The sequence below is a fragment of the Rhinoderma darwinii genome, chromosome 2 (assembly GCF_050947455.1).
Source record: "Rhinoderma darwinii isolate aRhiDar2 chromosome 2, aRhiDar2.hap1, whole genome shotgun sequence".
Lineage (NCBI taxonomy): Eukaryota > Metazoa > Chordata > Amphibia > Anura > Rhinodermatidae > Rhinoderma > Rhinoderma darwinii.
Genome location: NC_134688.1, coordinates 333099833 through 333123431, shown reverse-complemented (window position 1 = coordinate 333123431; position 23599 = coordinate 333099833). Strand labels below are relative to the sequence as shown.

The following is a 23599-nucleotide window of genomic DNA, read 5'->3' as shown; positions in this document are numbered from 1 at the left end:
AAATACAGGTTAAATACGGGTTAAAAACGCGTGAGAAAGGACCCATATTTACGGCCAGTATTTACGGGAGGGAAAAGATACAGTCGTGTGCATGGGGCCTTAGAGAGAGAGAGCATTCAGAGGGAAAAACTGCTAAATAATGCAGAATACAAGTCATATAGTGACCAGAAATAGTGTTATTCCTCATGTACATACATATGACAGTGTACTGTATGGGGGCATCTGTACTGGCTTTATATTGTATGTGACATCTATGCGGGCATTATACTGTATGGGAGTAGCTATGGGGCATTATACTGTGTGGGGGAAGCTATTTGGCATTATAGTATGTATTAGGCACTATGGGGTATTATACTGTGTGGGCTGAACCGGTTGTGTATGCCCGGGAATTGGGCGGGGTTAGAGTAATGGCTTAAAAGGAAAAAAATTGCTACGCACGCCGCATCAGTTGTCCCTCTGTGCGATAATTCACTGTATGACTGATACATCAAAATTGTGCTCCCACAATATAGGAATTTTTAATGGATTCACTGAAGTGATATATGAGTAAAAAATAACTTTATTTAGATAACTCTCTAAAAACAGGGGTACAATCACCACTGTGATAAAGCCCCACCGTGTGTATTAAAAACGTATTAAACAGTAACTACTGAGTCCTGATACCATTGCGAACCCTCTATGACTCAGTATGTTTATGACAGATATCTAACCGGAATCAGCATATAACCATGGGCATAACAGTAGTATAAACCTTGAAACACACTAGAGCCCGCGATAACCGCACCTGGAACTCCCAGTGCTAAAGGATACAACAATTCACACTGTCCCCAATGCTACAATTCCTCATTAACCCGACCCTACGCGTTTCTTGTACTTATCATCAGGGGTCTGTGCTTGGTCACTCTGGCCGGGATGCCAGCGATATTAATTCAACAGCAGGTATTCTGCTGTACATCACGGAAGCATGCTCGCATTGATATCAGCGGCATGCCTCACTACGGGACTCTGAGTCATTATAAATAATTAACTCCTCCCCCCGTCCTCGGCAGCGTTCTGCAAGTCAGCCAATCCCACTCCCTCCCCTGGAATTCGTGACGCCTGTCCATGTGACCCCTGGCCATCAGCTGACAACCAGGAATCAACATCGACCGCATCGAGCCGAACGCGCAGGCGCAGTGGAGACCGCAGATGCGTCACCCATGCTGCACAAGGATAACTCTAACTTGAGGAAAGAATCCAACGATATTAAGGTAATGGATAGATATTTCGGATCAGCTCCGGCCCGCAACTGGACAGCCATAAATACAACACCTAACCAAAAAAGTACATATTGTATAGATAGTTGAATAATGTAATGTCTACCACAATTTGCAATTTTTTGAAAAATCTCTTAAAAGGGACCATGCTTATTTAATGTCTGCGGTCTCCACTGCGCCTGCGCGTTCGGCTCGATGCGGTCGATGTTGATTCCTGGTTGTCAGCTGATGGCCAGGGGTCACATGGACAGGCGTCACGAATTCCGGGGGAGGGAGTGGGATTGGCTGACTTGCAGAACGCTGCCGAGGACGGGGGGAGGAGTTAATTATTTATAATGACTCAGAGTCCCGTAGTGAGGCATGCCGCTGATATCAATGCGAGCATGCTTCCGTGATGTACAGCAGAATACCTGCTGTTGAATTAATATTGCTGGCATCCCGGCCAGAGTGACCAAGCACAGACCCCTGATGATAAGTACAAGAAACGCGTAGGGTCGGGTTAATAAGGAATTGTAGCATTGGGGACAGTGTGAATTGTTGTATCCTTTAGCACTGGGAGTTCCAGGTGCGGTTATCGCGGGCTCTAGTGTGTTTCAAGGTTTATACTACTGTTATGCCCATGGTTATATGCTGATTCCGGTTAGATATCTGTCATAAACATACTGAGTCATAGAGGGTTCGCAATGGTATCAGGACTCAGTAGTTACTGTTTAATACGTTTTTAATACACACGGTGGGGCTTTATCACAGTGGTGATTGTACCCCTGTTTTTAGAGCGTTATCTAAATAAAGTTATTTTTTACTCATATATCACTTCAGTGAGTCCCTCTGTGCGATGCTTGAAATTTGGGAGGTTTGCACATAGCCTATGGAAGGAGTTGTCCTAATGGGATAATGTCTATATTTCTTGCATGCTAGTATATATTTATCGTTATATTAGAAGTTAAGAAATTATATATATTTGTCCTGTTACATTGGGAGTATCAGGTGTCCTTTTTTCATCTGATGCAGAACATTTAGGAGTGTTAAATATTCTGTCTACGACTGTATCTTTACGGAATGAATTAACATTTCCGCCATTGCTTCCAATCACTCAACTTAGTGGATGATGCAGTATACTAATTAAATCCCCTATTTGTTCACTGTCAGGGTATGTTCACACACAGAGTCGAAAACGTCTCAAAATACGGAGCTGTTTTCAAGAGAAAACAGCTCCTGACTTTCAGATGTTTTTTGTGGTACTCGCGATTTTCGCAACGCTTTTTGCGGCGTTTTTCACTTACGTTTTTGGAGCTTTTTTTCAATAGAGTCTATGGAAAACGGCTCCAAAAACATCCCAAAAAGTGTCCTGCACTTCTTTTGCCATTTTTTTACTCCCTCGGAACAGAACGCCATTTTCCCATTGAAATCAATGGGCAGATGTTTAGTATACTGCATCATCCACTAATGTATTGCAGTACTGTATATCGTGATTCTGACAGGCATCTATTAAGCCATTAATAGGTGCACAAAGATGGCGTACTTGGGGGACTTCATTAGGCCCCCAGGCAGCCGTAGCAACGATCACCCCCCCCCCACGATTGCGTTGCGGGGGGCGCGATGAGCTGTTAGAGGGGGTCGCCCCCCTCTTTCTAACGATTTAAATGATGCGGTCGCTATTGACTGAAGCATTTAACGAGTAACAAACAGCCGACACCAGCATCATATGGAGCGGGTTCACTCCGTGAGCCCGTTTCATACTTCCCCTACCCCACTTTGGCGTATGGATACGTCAAATGTCGGGAAGGGGTTAAATACTGGATCCTGGTACAGCACTATATGCCCTTATATCTCTCTATACTATATGCCTCTATATGACATAGTTGTCCCAATGCCCTCGTACTTAGCGCTCCATGTATATTTAGCTGTAAGTAGCTTGAAAGCAGCCAGGGTGTCGGGTAGACTGAAAAAGCCCGGAAATTCTGATGATCAGAAACGGATGGAGCAGTAAGTGTCTAGCAGCATGCAGCATACTGTGGTGGTGAGTGAGCAACGGATTATGTTATTACTGTGCACATTATTTATATAAGTATTATCCGACCTGTTTACCGGAGAAAAAAGGATTTTTATTTTATTTATTTTTTTCTCCCTCGCCTGGATGCCTGGATACTTGGCATTCTGACTATTATTATTGAATACTGAATAGTGGACAATATAACATCTAACATTTACACCTGCCACGCTGGGCCCATGGATCATAGGTGCTTCAGCTAGCCTCAGTACATATATTAATCGGACTAATAAATAAATCCCTGTACAGCTGCATAGCTGCATGACAGTATAATTGAATATTATTGAATAACCGTCTACATGCAAAAGCTCAGATGAGGTACTATATATCTGGACTTTAGAGACATCGGTCATATACGACACTGGGCTATTGAGCCACACACTGAATATTGGTTATTGAACGTTATTTATATCCGTCTCTATCAACATATAAGATATGTAATAACTTGGACATACATCGTGTTCCAAATTATTATGCACATTGGATTTAAGACCTTGTTTACACGAGCGTGATATAAGTGCGTGCGACCCGCGTGCTTTTCACGCGTGTCGTACGCACCTATATTAGTCTATGGGGGCATGCAGACAGTCCGTGAGCTTTGCTCAGCGTGAGTCCGCTGAAAAATACTCACGACATGTCCTATCTTTGTGCGCTGTTCGCGCATCACGCACCCATTGAAGTCAATGGGTGCGTGAAAACCACGCATGCCGCACTGAAGTACTTCCGTGCGAACTGCGTGATTCGCGCAACAGCTGTCAAACTCTGAATGCAAACAGAAAAGCACCACGTGCTTTTCTGTTTACAAACATCCAAACGGAGTGTCATAATGATGGCGGCTGCGAGAAAATCTCGCAGCCGCGCATCATACGCGCATCATACGCTGATGACACACGGAGCTGTTAAGTGCCTTTTGCGCACGAAAAACGGCGCGTTTTTTGCATGCGCAAAACGCACATGCTCGTGTAAATCAGGCCTAAGTGTCATAAACATTTAATTATTAGTTTTTCAATTAAACTCATGGATGGTATTGTGTCTTAGGGCTCTTTGGATCATTGTAGGCAATCTCAGACACCTGTGATAATTAGTTTGCCAGGTGTGCCCAATCAAAGGAAAACTACTTAAGAATAACGTTCCACATGTTTAAGCAGGCCACAGGTTTCAAGCAATATGGGGGGGAAAAAAGGATCTCTCTGCTGCCGAAAAGCGTGAAATAGTGCAATACCTTGGACAAGGTATGAAAACATTGGATATTTCAAGAAAACTTAAGCGTGATCATCGTACTGTAAAAAGATTTATGGCTGATTCAGAGCACAGACGGGTTCGTTCAGATAAAGGCATAATGAGGAAGGTTTCTGCCAGACAAATTAATAGGATTAGGAGAGCAGTTGCTAAAATGCCATTGCAAAGCAGCAAACAGGTATTTGAAACCGCTGGTGCCTCTGGAGTCCCGCGAACCTCCTGGTGTAGGATCCTCCAGAAGTTGGCAAGTGTGCATAAAGCTATTATTCGGCCACCCCTAAACAATGCTCACAAGCAGAAACGGTTGCAGTGGGCTCAGAAATACATGAAGACTAATTTTCAAACCGTGTTGTTTACTGATGAGTGCCGTGCAACCCTGGATGGTCCAGATGGATGGAGTAGTGGATGGTTGGTGAATGGCCACCATGTCCCAACAAGGCTGCGACGTCAGCAAGGAGGTGGCGGAGTCATGTTTTGGGCTGGAATCATGGGGAGAGAGCTGGTAGGCCCCTTTAGGGTCCCTGATGGTGTGAAAATAACCTCTGCAAAGTACGTAGAGTTTATGACTGACCACTTTCTTCCGTGGTACAAAAAGAAGAACCGTGCCTTCCGTAGCAAAATTATCTTCATGCATGACAATGCACCATCTCATGCTGCAAAGAATACCTCTGTGTCATTGGCTGCTATGGGCATAAAAGGAGAGAAACTCATGGTGTGGCCCCCATGTTCCCCTGACCTCAACCCTATTGAGAACCTTTGGAGCATCCTCAAGCAAAATATCTATAAGTGTGGGAGGCAGTTCACATCAAAACATAAGCTATGGGAGGCTATTCTGACATCCTGCAAAGATATTCGAGCAGAAACGGTCCAAATACTCACAAATTCAATGGATGCCAGAATTGTGTAGGTGATATCAAAGAAGGGGTCCTATGTTAACATGTAACTTGGCCTGCTAAGTTTTTTTCTATTGAAAGAGCTTTTGATTTCTGTAAATATGACCTCCTGATGGTGCAAATTCAACAAATTACCATTTTAGTTCTCTTTACAACCTTTAAAATGTTTTGATCTCGGTTGTGCATAATAATTTGAAACAGTGTATTTTAAGTTTTTTACTTCTAAAAAAAAATATGTTATCATTAGGAGATTTGTTCAATAAAATTCGCATTATACTCCAATGGTTGATGGCTTGAAGATTATACTGACTGTCATTTGCATCGATTTGCATAATAATTTGGAATGCGGTGTATTGTATCGTACAGTTGTCAAACAGCATACCAGCATACCAGGCATTGCAACAGCCATAGCGTCCATATGTCTAACTTAAGGGGTAGAAGAGGAAAGAAATCAAGCTCTCTTCAAAAACCATCAATACAAATGGTCACTAACAGTATGCAAAGATACATAACAGAATCTAGCATGAACCGAGAGGTGTTGACTGCGCCAATGCCAAATGACATTGAAAAAGCGATGGAAAGCTTGGTGCAGAAAACTATATATCCAGAGAGTTATAACTCAGCCCCTTTTGTTAATATAGAAACTAGGCCTCAGGAGGCCAGGGATATACGGACACCGCCCACAGAGACACAGAGGGACACTACTTTAATTGTGAAAGATGTAGAAGCACCTCTATAGGGGTGATGACTTAAGAGAACTAAGTCAGCAATTGGCCATGATGCCAACTAAGCGAGATATGGAAAAATATATAGAACGCCTGGAAAATACGTATAAAACAGAAATCGAAGCATTAAATGTAAATTTGACACAACTTTCTGAATGAGTTGACAAAGTAGAAGAAGTAGTGGTAATGGTAAAGAGCGATCAAAAGGCCCAAGATCAAACTATGGGTTTACATACTCAGCAGATGCATACCCTATTTAACCTGGTATCAAGAAAATAGGAGTCGTCGCAATAACATCTGAAAACGGGGCATGCCTGAAAACATAGATGGGAAAGATCTTATTTCAAAATTAAAGGAATTGTTTAACAATATACTAGATAAACCTAAGGAAGCAGAACTCGAAATTGATAGACCCCATTGGACCCCAAATGGGCGCAATCTGATTATGGACCGGCCAAGAGATGTGTTGTGTAGAATACACTTTGCGTGTGTAAAGGAGGCACTTATGCGGAAAGCAAGAGAAAAGGGGGAGTTGGACTTAGATGGCACATATACTCAACTTCTGGCAGACCTGTCCAGGACGACCCTTTTAAAGAGAAAAGCACTAAAACCTTTGTTAGATGAATTACGAGGAAAGGACATTTTATATTCTTGGGGACACCCGTTTCAATTACAAGTGAGACGAGAGGGGACATTGCATGTAGTTAGAACACCTGAGGACATTGAGACCTTCTGTAAAGTCGTGGATATTCAGAAAATTTGCATCCAGAAATGGCCTTACACATGGCAACCAATACCAAAGATAGTACCAAAAGAGGGTCGAAAGGCCACAATCTGATACGAGACATGGAAACAAAGGGAAAAAAATAAAGGAGAAAAAAAGGATAATATTATGAAAAAAAGCATTGTAAAAAGGGACAAATTGAAGGGAAAGTAGATTTTCGTACTACATTGGTTAAACGGAGAGCATTGAGACCCCTACTTCTAGCAAACAGGGAAAGAGATATTCCTTACTCATGGGGACACCTGTTTCAGTTGCAAGCTAGATGGGGCTCCTCCACCTACTCCATCTACTCCATTTACTCTCCAGAAGATAAACCAGACTTTTTTGCTGCCTTGGATCTACCATCTATATCCATCTTAGATTGGTTGTTCTTCTTGCCACTACTGCAAAGGATGTTTTGAAGGAACCAGCGAAATGGTGCTCCCCCGATCCTCCCTGGACGTGGGTGACCTCAGATCCATATAGTTGTAGATCCTAAATCTTTGGAACCGTAACCTTGCATGATTGCTGACTTCACTCTGTTACCGGAGCAAGGGGGCTTCACTTACCTGGAAGATCTTTCTTTTGCCTATGGTTAAAGGAGCTGTTACAGTGTACTCCATATTGGCTGCACATATGTGAGTTGTTGTCAAACAACATACCATCTGACTTTATATTTCACTGCAGGTTGCTCTTTTTTAACTACTTAGTCATATTGCTGAATGTATATAGTGTCTATTTTCTTGCTTAACATATTTTACATCAACAGGGCAGTAGAAATATGGAGATACATATATGAAAAGTTATGTGTATGTGGAGAGGGTTGTCAATTTTTCTCTTTCCCTTCCCACATTCACAATAGGGCCTAAGTTGTGTTTTATATGTGTAATTTACATGTTATATTCCTACGTTCCCCTTTTCTAGGGTATGCGAAGTGACCCTATTTTATAGGGATTAAGACACATCCCTCGGAATTTTGTTATATGCAACTATTAACATGATGACCTTAATAATTATTATTATTATTATGGGAACTGGTCATACTATCTCTCAACATGTGTTAATGTTTAAATCAACGAGAACGGAGACTCCTATATAGTGCCAACCAAGTATACTTAGTGTGTCCTTCACATGCTACGTATGAGATATATCTCTAAGGTGCATATACTGCTGATATTCTGCTAAAGTGCAGGTCCTTGTCATGTCCATGCGCTCTGCGGAGTTATGTATTTTTACATCAAAAAAGCTATATATACACATTTGAGAGGAAGATAGCACAGTAAGATTAATCCCCCTTTGTTAAAAGTTTACCAAGCAGATTATTTTTGCCGGGTGGTTTATAGAAACACTGATCCTACCTTGTTCTCCTCTTCTTAAAACATTTCATGGGGAAGTATGTGGATTGATAGCTCTTTTGGGGAGGAGGTCATGGGCTATGTATGTTCGCTCTTCTAAATGTTTGAAATGGATATATTGCATGTCTTACTTTTTAATACTTTCATAATTCTCGCAAGATATTGACTGTCGTAGCTCCTAATTATTTTGGGGACAAGATCTCTTGAACCTCCTTTTGATATTCTTTGAATTTTATGCGATTTGTGTTACTCTTAAATTGATATCGGGCATAAGGAAGTAGGTTAGGATTATCCCTCTTCCATTGTCCAGTCGACCCCACATTTAGGATGTGTTCATACGAACCTTAGACATAGTTTTTTCTTTTTCCCCTGAACTTAGTAGTTCTGGGGCCGGAACACCGACTGTGGTGATTCCATTCTATTTCTAGTCTCTTTCATTTTCCTATTCCCCTCCCTTCCCTCCCTTTCCCAGATGGCGTCCTTGAAACTTTGTTCATTGAACGTGCGTGGTTTTAATACACCGGAGAAACGCTCTCAGGTTCTGTACCATATGCTTAAGCAGCGCGTTCACATTCTACTCCTACAGGAGACCCATTTCAGGGCAGACCATGTTCCGGCCATTAAGCATAGATATTTTACACAGTGGTTTCATAGTACTAATCCAGATTCAAAGTCTAGAGGTGTAAGCATTGCAATACATAAATCCCTCCCGGTCTCTATTGTAGCAACGCAATATGATCCTCAGGGGCGCTTTCTATTTTTGAAGCTCTGTATTGGTGGGCAGCTATATACTGTTGCCAATTTTTACTTACCTAATTACAATCAAGCGAGTGTTTTCAAGAGTTATCTCACGGAGTTTTATAAATTTGCTGAAGGCTTTCTGATTACCGCAGGGGATTTTAATTTTACTATGGATCAGGAGTTGGACTCCTCCTCAGGCAGGTTCTCAGTTGCCATTTCTCAATTGCTTGCTCTTAAAACTAAGCTTTTTTCTTTGCAGCTGGTGGATGTTTGGAGAATTCTTAATCCTCAGGGGAGAGATTATACTTTTTATTCCCCAGTTCACGACATATACAGTAGAATTGACTTGTTCTTCATTAGCCATTATTTACTCTCGTGGAACCCGGAGTCCCAGATTGACACAATGATCTGGGCAGATCATGTGCCTGTCTTTCTTTCCCTTACTCTCCCAGACACAATATCAAGAGAATGGCAGTGGAGGTTGAATCCGAATCTATTAACCCTTTCAAGACCGAGCTCATTTTGACCTTCATGACCAGCCCCATTTTCTCAAATCTGACATGTGTCAATTTATGTGTTAATAACTCTGGAATGCTTTTGCCTATCCAAGCGATTCTGAGATTGTTTTCTCGTGACATATTGTACTTTATGTTAGTGGAAAAATTTGATCAATAAATTCATTGGTTATTTGTGAAAAACACCAAAATTTAGAGAAAATTTGAAAAAAATATGATTTTTCTTATTTTAAATGTATCTGCTTGTAAAACAGATCGTAATACCACACAAAATAGTTACTATTTTACATATTCCATATGTCTACTTTATATTTGCATTGTTTTTTGAACATTATTTTATTTTTCTAGGACGTTACAAGGCTTAGTACTTTAGCAGCAATTTCTCACATTTTCAAGAAAATTTCAAAAGGCTATTTTTAGAGGGGCCAGTTCAGTTCTGAAGTGGCTTTGAGGGCCTTATGTACTAGATAGACCCCATAAATCACCCCATATTAAAAACTGCACCCCTCAAAGTATTCAAAACAGCATTCAGAAAGTTTCTTAACCCTTTAGGCGCTTCACAGGAATTAAAGCAAAAGTACAGGTGAAATTTACAAATTTTCTTTTTTTTGCTGAAATTCATTTGTAATACATTTTTTTCTGTAACACAGAAGGTTTTACCCGAGAAATGCAACTCAATATTTATTGCCCAGATTCTGCAGTTTTTAGAAATATCCCACATGTGGCCCTAGTGCGCTAATTTACTGAAATACCGGCCTCAGAAGCAAAGGAGCACCTAGTGGATTTTGGGGCCTCCTTTTTTTTAAATATATTTTAGGCACCATGTCAGGTTTGAAGAGCTCTTGTGGTGCCAAAACAGTGGAAATCCCCCAAAAGTGAGACGGTTTTGGAAACTACACACCTCAAGGAATTTATCTAGGGGTATAGTTAGCATCTTGACCCCACAGGTCTTTTGCTATATTTATTGGAGTAAGTCTGTGAAAGTGAAAATATACTTTTTTTCTGAAAAAATATAAAAAATAATAATATTTGCAAGGAATAAAGATTAAAAAGCACCCCAAAACTTGTAAAGCTACTTCTCCCGATTACGCCAATACCCCATATGTGGTACTAAACTGCTGTTTGGACCCACAGCAGAGCTCAGAAGGGAAGGAGCGCCATTTGGATTTTGAAGTGCAGATTTTGCTGGATTGGTTTTCAGTGCCATGTCGCGTTTGCAACGCCCTGGAGGGAGCAAAACAGTGGAATCCCCCCAAAACTGACCCCATTTTGAAGACTACACCCCTCAAGGAATTTTTCTAGGGGTATAGTTAGCATTTTGACCCCACAGGTTTTTTGCTGAATTTAGTGGAATTAGGCCATGAAAATGAAAATCTACTTTTTTCTGAAAAAACATAGAAATGTTTAATTTTTACAATGAATAAAGTAGAAAAATCACCCCAAAATTTGTAAAGCAATTTGTCCTGATTACAGCAATACACCATATGTGGTAATAAACTGCTGTTTGGACACAGAAGGGAAGGAACAATATTTGGCTTTTGGAGCTCAAATTTAGCTGGAATGGTTTTCGGGTGTCATGTCGCATTTGCAAAGCCCCTGAGGTACCAAAACAGTGGAAACCTCCCAAAAGTCCCTTTAGGGTACTGGAACGAGCGATCATTAGGTCGCTGGTACAATACACTGCAGTACTAATGTATTGCAGTATAATGTCATTTTACAGGCTCCTGTAACAGCGCGATCGCTGTTCCTGTCCGTTAGTCCCGGGTGTCAGCTGTAATACACAGCTGACACCTGCAGAATATGGAGCGGGCGTAGCGCGTGAGTCCGCTCCATATATAACCCCTCGCACCACGACATGCTATTAAGTCGTGGTGCGCCAAGGCGTTAATGCGCAGCGGATGGTGCAAATTGAAAATTAACATTTTCCACTGATATGCCATTTTAATGCACAATACGTTGCGCCCAGTTTGTGCCACTGAAGACAAATACCTCATACAATGTTGAGAGGGTTCTCCCGGATATAAAATATCATATATGTGGACGTAAGCTGGTGTTTGGGCACGCTGTGGGGCTCAGAAGGGAGGGAACGCCATTTGGCTTTTGGAGCGCAGATTTTGCTTGGTAACTGTTCTGTTTGGGGTTTTGCTGGTATTTCAGTTATGATGTGGGGGCATATGTAACCTGTGCGGAGAACATCAGGACATAATAAGAGGGTATAATAATGGGGTACATAAATAATAATCCGCAGATATGTGGCCGTTGTCGCACTGATAAATGGTCGCCCGATCTCATCTGCTTTTGGAACACTCTGCAAATTTTGCATACGCATATTCTGAGAGCCAGAACTTTTTTATTTTTTCTCCAACGGAGCCGTGTGAGGGCTTATTTGTTGCGGGACAATCTGTACTTTTCATTGGTACCATTTTAGGGTACATGTGATTTTTTTTATCACTTTTTATTAGATTTTTTTGGAAGCAAAGTGACAAAGAAACATAAATTCTGACAATGTTTTTTGTATTTTTTTTTTACACTTTTCACCGTGCGGTATAAATGACATTTTACTTTATTCTGCGGGTCGGTACGATTACGGCGATACCATATGTATATAGGTTTTTTATGTTTTGTGGCGATTGCGCAATAAAATCACTGATAAAATTATTTATTTTCTGTGTCACCATATTCTGAGAGTCATAATTTTATATTTTTCCGTCAAAAAAGCGGTGTAAGGGCTTGTTTTTTGCGGGACGGGTTGTAGTTTTTATTGGTACTATTTTGGGGTACATGCGACTTTTTGATCACTTTTTATTCTATATTTTGGGAGGGTTGATGACCAAAAAAAAGTAATTCTGACATTGTTTTTTAATTATTTTTTTTGCGGTGTTCACCGTGCAGTAAAAATAATATTATAGTTTTATAGTTTGGGTCGTTACGAACGCGGTGATACCAAATATGTGTACTTTTTTTAACATTTTCATTTTTTTCCTATAATAAAAGACTTATTATATGAAAAAAAGCATTATTTTTTTTTGTAACTTTTATAACTTGTTTTTACACTTTTATAAAACTTTTTTATTACTTTATTTACTTTACTTTTTACTTGTTTTACTTGAAGAGCTGCAGCACTGATCGCTGCTATAATACATTACACTACCTAGGTAGTGTAACGTATTATATACTGTCAGTGTGACGCTGAGAGTCACACTGACAGGAAGCTTATGAGAACCAGCATCCGGCTGGTTCTCATAGGCTGCTGTGCATGGCAGACCCGGGGGCCGTTATATGGCCCCCGGTTCTGCCTTATAACCGACTGCAGCACCAGCAATCAGTCCCCGGGAAAGTTTGTTGTAGCAACAAACTTTCCAGTTTGTTATAGCAACAAACTTTCCAGTTCGTTGCTACAACACACTTTCCCTGCGATCACATGACCGGGACCTGAACTAATCAGGTCCCGATCATATCTCCGGGACCAGAGTCAGGTGATAACAGCGCGATCCGGGTGTCAGCGCTACTCTGAGACACCCGGATCGTGCTTTTAACACCCACCGTGAATTCACGTCGGCACTGCACAGAGCCCAGCAAGTGCCGACGTGAATATACAGTGGGCGGTCCGGAAGCGGTTAAGGGATTCAGTTTGTCAGGTGGCTATCGAGCGCTCCATTGCTGACTTTCTTGATCATCATGTCTCAGACACTACTCCTCTCCCAATTCAATAGGAAGCATTAAAGAGCGTTATACGGGGCACTTTTATACAACAGGGAGAAAAATTGAAAAAAGAAAAAGCCTTTAAAATTAAACGTCTACTGTCTCAAATATGTGACCTAGAATTAAAAAATAAGCAGACCCAACTCTCCCAGACATTAGTTGAGTTGATGGAAGCTCGAAACTCACTGAGGGATTTACTTGATCAGGCACACGCTTCTTATCGAGATCCCTGTCGCCGCTACTCATATGAACATTCCAATAAATGTGGTAAATCTCTAGCTCGGATGCTTCATCCAAGAGCTCCTCAATCATTTATCCCCTTGATCAAAACCATATCTGGAGAACCAAGACATAAATCGGAGGAGATTGTTAATATCTTTAGCGAATACTATCATTCCCTATACAAACTTAGGGGTCCTTTGGCAGATATGTCACCTTCTGACCTCCAGCATAAAATAGACTCCTATGTTTCTGACACAGCCTTGCCGGCCTTAGATACAACCGAGATCTCTTCCATGAGTGAGGAATTCTCTGAATCAGAAGTAGATGTAGTTATTAAGTCTTCTCCAGCTGGTAAAAGCCCAGGTCCAGATTATTCCTGTCATCTTTCTATAAAGCCTTTCTCACTCCGCTCCTTCCATTTATGACCAGGGTTTTTAACTCCGTATCTTCCTTGACCCCGTTCACTCCACAAACTCTGACGGCAACTATCATTGTTATTCCAAAGCCGGGGAAAGATCATTCTATTTGTTCAAACTTCCGACCAATTTCATTGATAAATGTGGATGTTAAATGTTATTCAAAATCTATAGCTAACAGGTTAGCTTCTCTCCTTCCACGGGTTATACACTCTGATCAGGCAGGATTTGTTCTATGTAGAGAGGCCCGAGACAACACTAATAAGACCATCTTATTATTATCTTATGTCAGGAAAATGTCCATCTCCACGTGTTTGGTATCAGTAGACGCAGAGAAGGCTTTCGATCGTGTTCACTAGGAGTTCTTGCGGTCTGCCCTTTGTCAGTTAGGGATTGGCCCCAAAATGTTAGAGCGAATACTTCTCTATATCAGAAGCCTACGGCTAGGGTAAGGGTTAATTGTGTGCTCTCTCCCCTCTTATCAATAGCAAACGGTATCAGACAGGGTTGTCCCCTATCTTATTATGTTATTATGATGGAACATCTAGCAACAGCTATACGTAATTCTCCAGATGTTTCTGGGATTAGAATGGGACAGACACACCATAAACTGGCACTATACGCTGATGAACTCTTACTCTTTATTACGAACCCTTCTATTTCTATTCCGGTTCTCATATGCGAGTTCGAGAGGTTTGGTCAAGTGAGCAATTTAAAGTAAATTATAGAAAAACAGAAGCCCCAAACATCTCTTTGCCTATGGCGCTACTAGACAGCCTAAAATCGAACTTCTCATTTAAATTGCAATAACGATCTATCAAATACTTAGGGGCCAAGATCCCGGGAGACTTGGCAGATTTAAATTCCCTAAATTTCCCCCCTCAACGTACCCTTAAGAACCTACACTCTTATGACCGCAGCCACTTTCCTGGTTCGGTCGCATGAATGTCATCAAAATGGATATAGTACCACCCTTCTTATGCCTATTCCAGGCAGTTCCTGTTCTTATTCCAGGGACATTCTTTAAGAGTGTTCAAGGGGCCTTAAGTAGATTTGTATGAGGCAATATGAGGCCACGCCTCAACAAGAAAGTTTTGTCTCGTCCAAAGTTGAAGGGGGGAGCGGGATTTCCTGATCTCCTTTTATACCATCAGGCCACAATTCTTATGCGAATTGTAGATTGGTTTCACAATAGCTCCAACAAACAATGGGTCTTGATTGAATGGACCATTACCGCAATTTCCCTAGGTCCTCACCTTGGATTCTGCCGGATTAAAGACCGGCCCTTTCTACTTTCCCAATACTTACCCAACATGTCCTCATTCTTTGGGATAGACTTTTAGCTCGAAAGGGCCTATTGCATAGACTTGGGCTTTTTAGCCCAATCTTCGACAACCCGGAATTTCCACCAGCTGTACACAAAACTAATTTCTTGGTATGGTCCTCCTCTGACGACAGTCGATTAGGCCAGGTCTTATCGGATGATGGACGTCTACCCTCCTTTTCTGAAATGCGGGGGTTCTGCCCTGGGAGGACTCTTTTATGGTTTGAATATGCTCAGTTATCAGCATTCCTCCGATCTGCCATACCAGGGGGGCTTCAACTGTCCACAAATGCCACTTTTGAATCCATATTGCTACAATCGACAGCTCCAGGTCGCGTCATATCTACAATATACTCCCCTCCTATTGAAGGCCTCGGCAGAACAAACTCCTGCATATATTAGTGCCTGGGAACGTGAACTAGGGGTTAGTTTGACGACTGCGGACTGGGATCGTGTTTTTTAGTTGACACATAAAATGCCTATGGCATGTCATGCTCAGGAAAAGAACTTCAAGATTCTGACTAGGTGGTATCGATGCCCTCTGATCCTAAACAAAATGTATCCTGATGTGTCTGATATTTGCTGGCATTGCGGCATGGAGACCGGAACGATTCTACATATCTGGTGGTCATGCAAGGTCCTTCAGACTTTTTGGAAAGCTATATTTGATATTTATGCCTTGGTTGAGAGATCTCCCATGGTGCCCACTCCACAGATTGCTCTCTTATCCTTGATTCCTGGTCCCTTACCGGGGATAAAAAGGGGATTACTCCGATACGTCCTAACGGCGGCTCGAACTGTCATCCCCAGGCATTGGAAGTCCACTGAGCCCCCACAATCAAAGAATGGGTTGTGGAGATGGATCTTCTACAGAGAATGGAAACATTGATGGCGGAAGATGGAGATCACGCCGCTCGAATTATGCTCCTATGGCAGGCATGGTCTTCCTTTAAATCGGGCCCACATTTAGCTACTTGGTTAGGTCGAAATTAACCTTGTCACATACGGTGACATTATAGATGTGATTTACATCTGATACTAGGATGGCTTCCCCCATTTTGGTTTCCTTCTCCATTTTTTTACCCCTTCTTTCTCTCTTTCATTCTTAATTTCTTTCTAACTTATGTTATTTTTATTATTTGGGTATTCTTACCTCCATTATTTTCTACTTACTTCTGATAATTTATATTGAATTTTCTAATGCTGCCAAGATAACAATTTACTCTTATGTGCTGATTTGTGTGCTGCATTGTTTTTACTCTTCTTTTGAATAATCGTAGTAGTTCAATACTGAAATTATTTGTATGTATCTGTTCTTTTCTTTTGTACTTGTAAAAATCTGATTATGGAAAAAAACAAATAAAATAGTTAAAGTTATAGGCCTACGCAAGCTACGCTGCTACTGTAACTGCCATACACTTCTATTGAAATGATGGAAACAGCGTAGCTCAGCAAGCTACGCTGTTTTCGTAACTCCCGGCCATCTAATCAGGAAGTGTCCGGGCGGCAGCAAGAGCCGAGAAAGGCAAGAGACAGCCGCGGGTCCCGGAGCTAGGACACGCGTCTATCTGACTTTTTGGGCATATCCTGTGGCTATGCCATAAATGTCCCTGATAGGTAAACCCCTTTAATGCTTAAATAATTATATTTGTGCATTTTTTTTATTTTAAGCCCACCTTTGAGCTATTTCATAAAACCATCAACTCCCTCCCATAGAAGCAATTGCAGCATCACAGGGGTTAAACATTAGTAATTTGATTTGTTTCATTACTGGAGTTCCATAAATAAAAAGCTTTATGCATGTTGTACATTGTAAGGGTATGTTCCCACAGAGTGTTTTCGGCCGTTTTTCGGGCCGTAAATGCCCAAAAGACGGCCGAAAAATCGAAAACAGTACGCCTCCAAACATCTGCCCATTAAAATCAATGGGAAAAACGGCCTTCTGTTCCGATGGGCCGTTTTTTTACGTGGCCATTTGAAAAACGCCCGCGAAAAAGAAGTGCACTTCTTGAGACCTTTTTTGAGCTGTTTTTCATAGGCTGGGTTCACACAGAGTTTTTTGCAGGAGGAAATTCGGCCTCAAAATTCAGTTTGGAAGTTTGAGGCAGATTTCCTTCTGCCTGCACGCCGATTTTCGCAGTGTTTTTTGCTGCGTTTTTCCCAGCGTTTTTCGCCCACGGGCATTGAGCTTCGCAGGCATAAAACGCTGCGAAATACGCTTTCTCTGCCTGCCATTGATGTCAATGGGAGCTCAGGGGCGTAATCGCGCGAAGATAGGGCATGTCCCTTCTTTCTCCCGGGAGGCATTTTCGGCCGTTTTTCGGCGAGTTTTCCAGAGCAGTTTCCGCGCCCAAAAACTCGTCAAAGAACTCCGTGTGAACTCAGCAATAGACTCTATTGAAAAAAGCTCCTAAAACATTCGTAAAGCGACAGAGGGGGCTGTATGGCGTTATCTACAGAGGGGGCTGTATGGCGTTATCTACAGAGGGGGACTGTATGGCGTTATCTACAGGGGGACTGTATGGCGCTATCTACAGGGGGCACTGTATGGCATTATCTACAGAGGGGGACTGTATGGCGTTATCTACAGGGGGGACTGTATGGCGCTATCTACAGGGGGACTGTGTGGTGTTATCTACAGGGGGGACTGTGTGGCGTTATCTACAGGGGGGACTGTGTGGCGTTATCTACAGGGGGACTGTGTGGTGTTATCTACAGGGGGGACTGTATGGCGTTATCTACAGGGGGGACTGTATGGCGTTATCTACAGGGGAGACTGTGTGGCGTTATCTACAGGGGGGACTGTGTGGCGTTATCTACAGGGGGGACTGTGTGGCGTTATCTACAGGGGGACTGTGTGGCGTTATCTACAGGGGGGACTGTATGCCATTATCTACAGGGGGGCTGTGTGGCGTTATCTACAGGGGGGACTGTGTGGCGTTATCTACAGGGGGACTGTATGGCGTTATCTACAGGGGGACTGTATGGCGTTCTCTACAGAGGGGGCTGTATGGCGCTAACGCCATACAGCCCCCCCTGTAGAGAACGCCATACAGCCCCCCCTGTAGGGAACGCCATACAGCCCCCCCCTGTAGGGAACGCCATACAGCGCCCCCCCTGCAGGGAACGCCATACAGTGCCCCCCCCTGCAGGGAACGCCATACAGCGCCCCCCCTTGCAGGGAACGCCATACAGCGCCCCCCCCTGCAGGGAACACCATACAGCGCCCCCCCTGCAAGGAATGCCATACAGCGCCCCCCCTGCAGGGAACGCCATACAGCGCCCCCCCTGCAGGGAACGCCATACAGCCCCCCCAAAAAAAAATGCGAACTATAGTGTGTCCTACAAATAACATGCATCCACTATCCACAGGATAGGGGATACATGTGTGATCGCTGGCATTGATAGGGAGAACGGGGGACTGAAAGTCCCCTGAAGTTCTCCATGACTAACCTCTGACTTCCGGCATCTGTGTCGGCAGCTCAATAAAAATGAAAGGAGCGCTGGTCACGCATGCGCACAAGCGCGACCGGCACTCCATTCATTTCTACGGAGCTGCCGACACAGACCCCGGAAGTCCGAGATTTGTGATGCAGAACTTCAGCTGATTTTCAGTCCCCTGTTCTCCCTATCGCTACCAGCGATCACACATGTATCCCCTGTCCTGTGGATAGGGGATACATGTCTTTTGTTTAATGGCAGAGCGGGGAGATACCTCCCTGCTCTGCCGTAATGTTCAGTGGCGTCCCGCTGTAGCAGCCATAGCGGCTGCTAGCGGAGCCTGCGGCCATGTTGGGGGCCCGTGCCGGCGGGCGATACGGGCCCCCTCATGGCGCGGGCCCCGTAGCAGTCGCTACGGCTGCTACGGCGGTAGTTACGCCACTGCTCGCTAATATACATTCCGGTCCCCCATAATGCTGATTCTGAGATTTTCATCGATTTTTATAGCACTGCCGAGATACCAGAAGTCTAGTTGCACAGCTTTCTTTGATGATAATTCGACTCTTCATCACTTGACCGAGCCGGCTGTACTCCATGTACTCGCTGTACTACTGCTCCTGCTTGTACATGGAGTACAGCGGGGTTGGTCACATGATGACAAGTCGTATTGTCATTAAAGAAGGGGACCGGAATGTATATTAGCGAGTGTACTCACATACTGAAGTGAGTACACTGCTATTAATGTTTGGTTCCAGCATAACCCCTTTAGGGCTTGTCCACACGTAATTCGTAATTCTGCAGCAATTCCGCAGCAACTAACAGAAATTCTGCTGCAGAAAATCCGCACCCTTTCCTGCATTTTTTACTGCAGAAAATCATGCGTATTTTGCTGGGTTTTTTTCAATGCTAGATGATGGTGACATCTCCTCTGAAAAACGCAGCAATTCAGTCCACTTTCCACAGCTGGAATTGACATACTGCAGTACGAAAAATACGCACCGAAGGTCGATTTCTGCTCAGAAATTTTACGAAGCATGTGGATGAGATTTGTTAAATCTCACTCACTTTGCTGCTACTGTATACTGCTGCGTATTCTCCGTGAACAATTCTGGAAGGAAAAAACGCAGCAATTCTGTTGTGTGGACAAGACAAGGCAAGACTTCCTTTACACGTGCATTTTCAAATGTATTCCTTTACAATAGTATGTTTTAGTATTTGTATTTTTACATACTTGAATTTTATGTTTTATTCTGAAAAAAAGGCACAAAATATACCATAAAAAAACGCAAGATAATTTGACACATGCTTTTTCTTTATTAGACAAAAAACCTGTGGAGGTCTATGGTAGAAAAACGCCACTAACTGCCTGTAAAAATGCCAAACCAAACATGCTGCGATTTAAAAAAAGTGGAGAGACAAAAAAAAAAAGACACATAAAAAGCGCAGTTTCTAGTGTGTTTCATTTTTTTCCCGTTGACCTCCAGCTAAATTCATACCACAGCATTTCTTGTCAACAAAAAGTGTCTAAAAATGCCATGAATAATGCAGCAAAACACGGTGGTCTTGCTATATAAGGCTATATATTAAATACACTTCCATTTGTTTTTCAGACTTCGCCTCCAAATATAGACGTCTAGCTCCAAAGTATATAATGGGGACCTGGCTCATCCTTGATATAATTAGTTATGTTTCACTGGACTTGATAGGAATTCCTGGTAATCTCATTATTTTATTTGCCTTTCTTCACACCTTCCATAGTCAAGGTAAAGTAACCACTGGAGAAATCATCCTCAGCAAACTGGCACTGTCCAATCTGCTGGTCATACTGACATGGGGCCTTCCAATCACCCTGCAAGCAACTGGAACCTATATGGTGTTTGGTGACTTATCTTGCCAAATAAGCCTTTACTTTTACTGTGTAGGAAGAGCCATGTCTGTCAGCATTACCTCTTTACTGGGATGTTTTCAGTGCATTTCCATTACCCCGTCCCATCGACGATGGTTAAGAGTAAAGAGGAAACTGTTGGATCACCTGTTCACATTAATGCTGTTTCTATGGACTTTCAATCTAATCATAAGTAGTACCCGGCTGGCATATTCCAGAGCTTCCATCAAGAACGTTACTTCCAAATACATTATGAGTTATAACTTCTGCTTTGTGATCTTTCCAAATTATCTCCTCTATATAGGTAATGGGATTATTTATGTAGTTCGGGACTTGTTCTTCTTGACTCTGATGATGTTATCCAGTGGTTATCTTCTCCATGTCTTCTACCAACATGGCAAGCAAGTGAAATGTATCCCAATGTTAAACATTAAGCATGCCGAGATGCGAGCAGCCAAAGCGGTCTTTACTTTAGTCATGATGTATATTGTTAGTTTTGGGTTAGACAATCTGTTTTGGATTCTGACTCTCTGTACTTTTCCTCTTTCTCCCCGGTTTACTGATGCACGTATATTTTTTGATTCCTGTTACTCTGCTATAAGCCCTATTGTTATCATCTTAACCAACAGGAAAATCCAAATGGGACTACAGTGCTCAAGGAAGAAAAGAGATCTTCAAGTAGTGAAAACTATATCTAATTATGCAGCTAGGAAGAGGTGCTAGAAATTCAATTACAATCATTTCATGGTTAGATCATATCCTATAATACATTAGTACAAGTGATATGTCAAATGAATATACAATGGAAACTCAGAGCAAATCATATAGTGCTATTCTGAGTGTTGCTTGTGGCATATTCATATTACCGTTATCTTCACTAAGCCCGAATATTTTCAGTAGCACCTCTACATTCTTATAAAATACTGTTATAATAAATATAAAATAATCAATCTTAAATAAAATATTTTATATATATAAAAATAAACCTATATATGCATTGTGTATACATACAAGTATTCTACATAATCAGACATTGCAGGATGACTGTAGTGGACTTCTACGTGAGCCTTCCATGCCTAATGAAATGTCTCCTGTGCCATGAAAATTTTTCTGTAAGTGAATGTTCTCCTTTTAACTTCATGTTGTTTTTAGGTAACAAATGTTGTGCTGTTTAATTTTCTTAATATATTTAATTAGGGGCTGGTTAATTTTTGTGATAAATATATGCTCTTCCTTGCAGCCACCACTAGGGGGAGCTTAAGAGCTTACTGTATACTGTTTTATTTTTAAGTTCAATGTTTTAAATTCTACGTTGTAAGGCCCCATGCATACGAACGTGCTTTTGCGGCCTCAATACCCCTGAAAATCCACGGGAGAATTGCGGCCCCATTCATTTCTAAGGGCCCATGCACAAGACTGTGGTTTCCATGGTCCGTGCATGGCCCAGGAGCCTGGACCGCAGAAAGAACGGACATGTCTTATTACGGCCATGTTCTGCGGTCCAGGCTCATAGAAAATAATGGACGCGGCCATGTGCATGGCCCGCGATTTGCGGGCGGCTCGCAGGTGACACTCCGCGGCCGGCTGACCCGAAAATCACGGCCGTGCACATGGCTACGGTCGTGTGCATGAGGCCTAAGTCCTCTCTAGTGGTGGCTGTACGTAGCCACAATTTTATCATTTAACTCTATGTCTATGTACGAGATTTGGAGCTGTATATCAGAAAAATGGAGCTACGTCTGCTATAAAGATAGGTTAAGAAATTAATCAGAACAGCATTTGGGCCTATTTAGAATAAAAATATGGTTCAAGGGGAGACAGACATTCATTGTAATTATATCTATTTGTAAATTATGCTAATAGCCCATTTATACTTTAAAACTAGTGGCCTCTAAATACAGAAATTAAAATAATAGAGATGATCTTACCTTTAGGGTATGCTCACACGGCTTATTTTCGGCCATTTTTTGGGACGTAAACGGCCTCCAAACGGTGGAAAAATCGGAAACAGAATGCCTCCAAACATTGATTTAAAATGGGAAATGCGGCATTCTGTTCCGACAGGCCATTTTTTTTACGCAGCAGCTTTTAAAAATGGCCGCGTAAAAAAACGCCCACGAAAAAGAAGTGCATGTCACTTCTTGAGACGTTTTTGGAGACGTTTTTCATTGACTCAATAGAAAAACAGCTCCAAAAACGGCTGTAAAAAATGCCACGAAAAACGCGAGTTGCTTAAAAACGTCTGAAAATCAGGGGCTGTTTTCCCTTGAAGACAGCTCCGTATTTTCAGACATTTTTGATTTTGTTTGTGCACATGCCCTTACTGGATCAAAAGATGGATTGTTTTTATTTTATTTCATTTTATCATCTGTATATTCTTAAAAATATATAATGGCATGTTATATAGAAGCATGAAGGGTGACAACAAACGTGGCTCAGATACCATAAAATCAGTCATAGTTTTAGAATGTAGAATATTAAATTATTGCAGGAATTAACCGTTTCCCGACCGCTTACTCACGTCGGCGCTTGTTGGGATCTGTGCAGCGCCGACGTGAATACACGGTGGGTGTTACCACAGCGATCGGGTGTCTCAGAGTGCCGCTGACACCCGGATCGCGCTATCGACACCTGTATCTGGTCTCGGAGATATGTCTGAGACCTGATTGGTTCAGGTCCTGATCATGTGATGGTCATTGTATCCAATCATGGCCATCGCAAGGAAAGTTTGTTGCAGCAACAAACTGGAAAGTTTGCTGTTGCATTGCGGGTGTTGCCAATGGTTGTCATAACCATACAATGGCCTCTGGGTCTGCCATGCACAGAAGCCTATGTGGACCAGCTATAGGCTGGTCCTCAAAGGCTTCCTGTCAGAGTGACTGTCCGCGTCACACTGACAGTTATAATACATTACACAACCGATAAGTGCTGCAGGTCTTCAAGTTCCCTAGTGGGACAAACAAAAAGTTGAAAAAAAGTGTAAAAATAAAAGTTAGAAGTTAAAAAAACAAAAACTGCTTTTTCTCCTATAATAAGACTTTTATTATAGGGAAAAAATGAAAACGTTACAAA

General features: G+C 42.2%; 1 protein-coding gene across 1 annotated transcript; it reads left to right on the top strand.

The window, feature by feature from the left end:
- The first annotated feature begins 20293 nt into the window (after window positions 1–20293).
- Window positions 20294–21250, top strand: LOC142741835 (olfactory receptor class A-like protein 1). The gene has a single exon (XM_075851163.1). The coding sequence runs from the start codon at window positions 20294–20296 to the stop codon at window positions 21248–21250; it is 957 nt and encodes a 318-aa protein (XP_075707278.1).
- Window positions 21251–23599: the final 2349 nt, after the last annotated feature.

What these genes read in the sequence shown, in the direction of transcription:
- LOC142741835 (XM_075851163.1), top strand. Translation starts at nt 20,294, where the DNA reads ATGGGGACCTGGCTCATCCTTGATATAATTAGTTATGTTTCACTGGAC.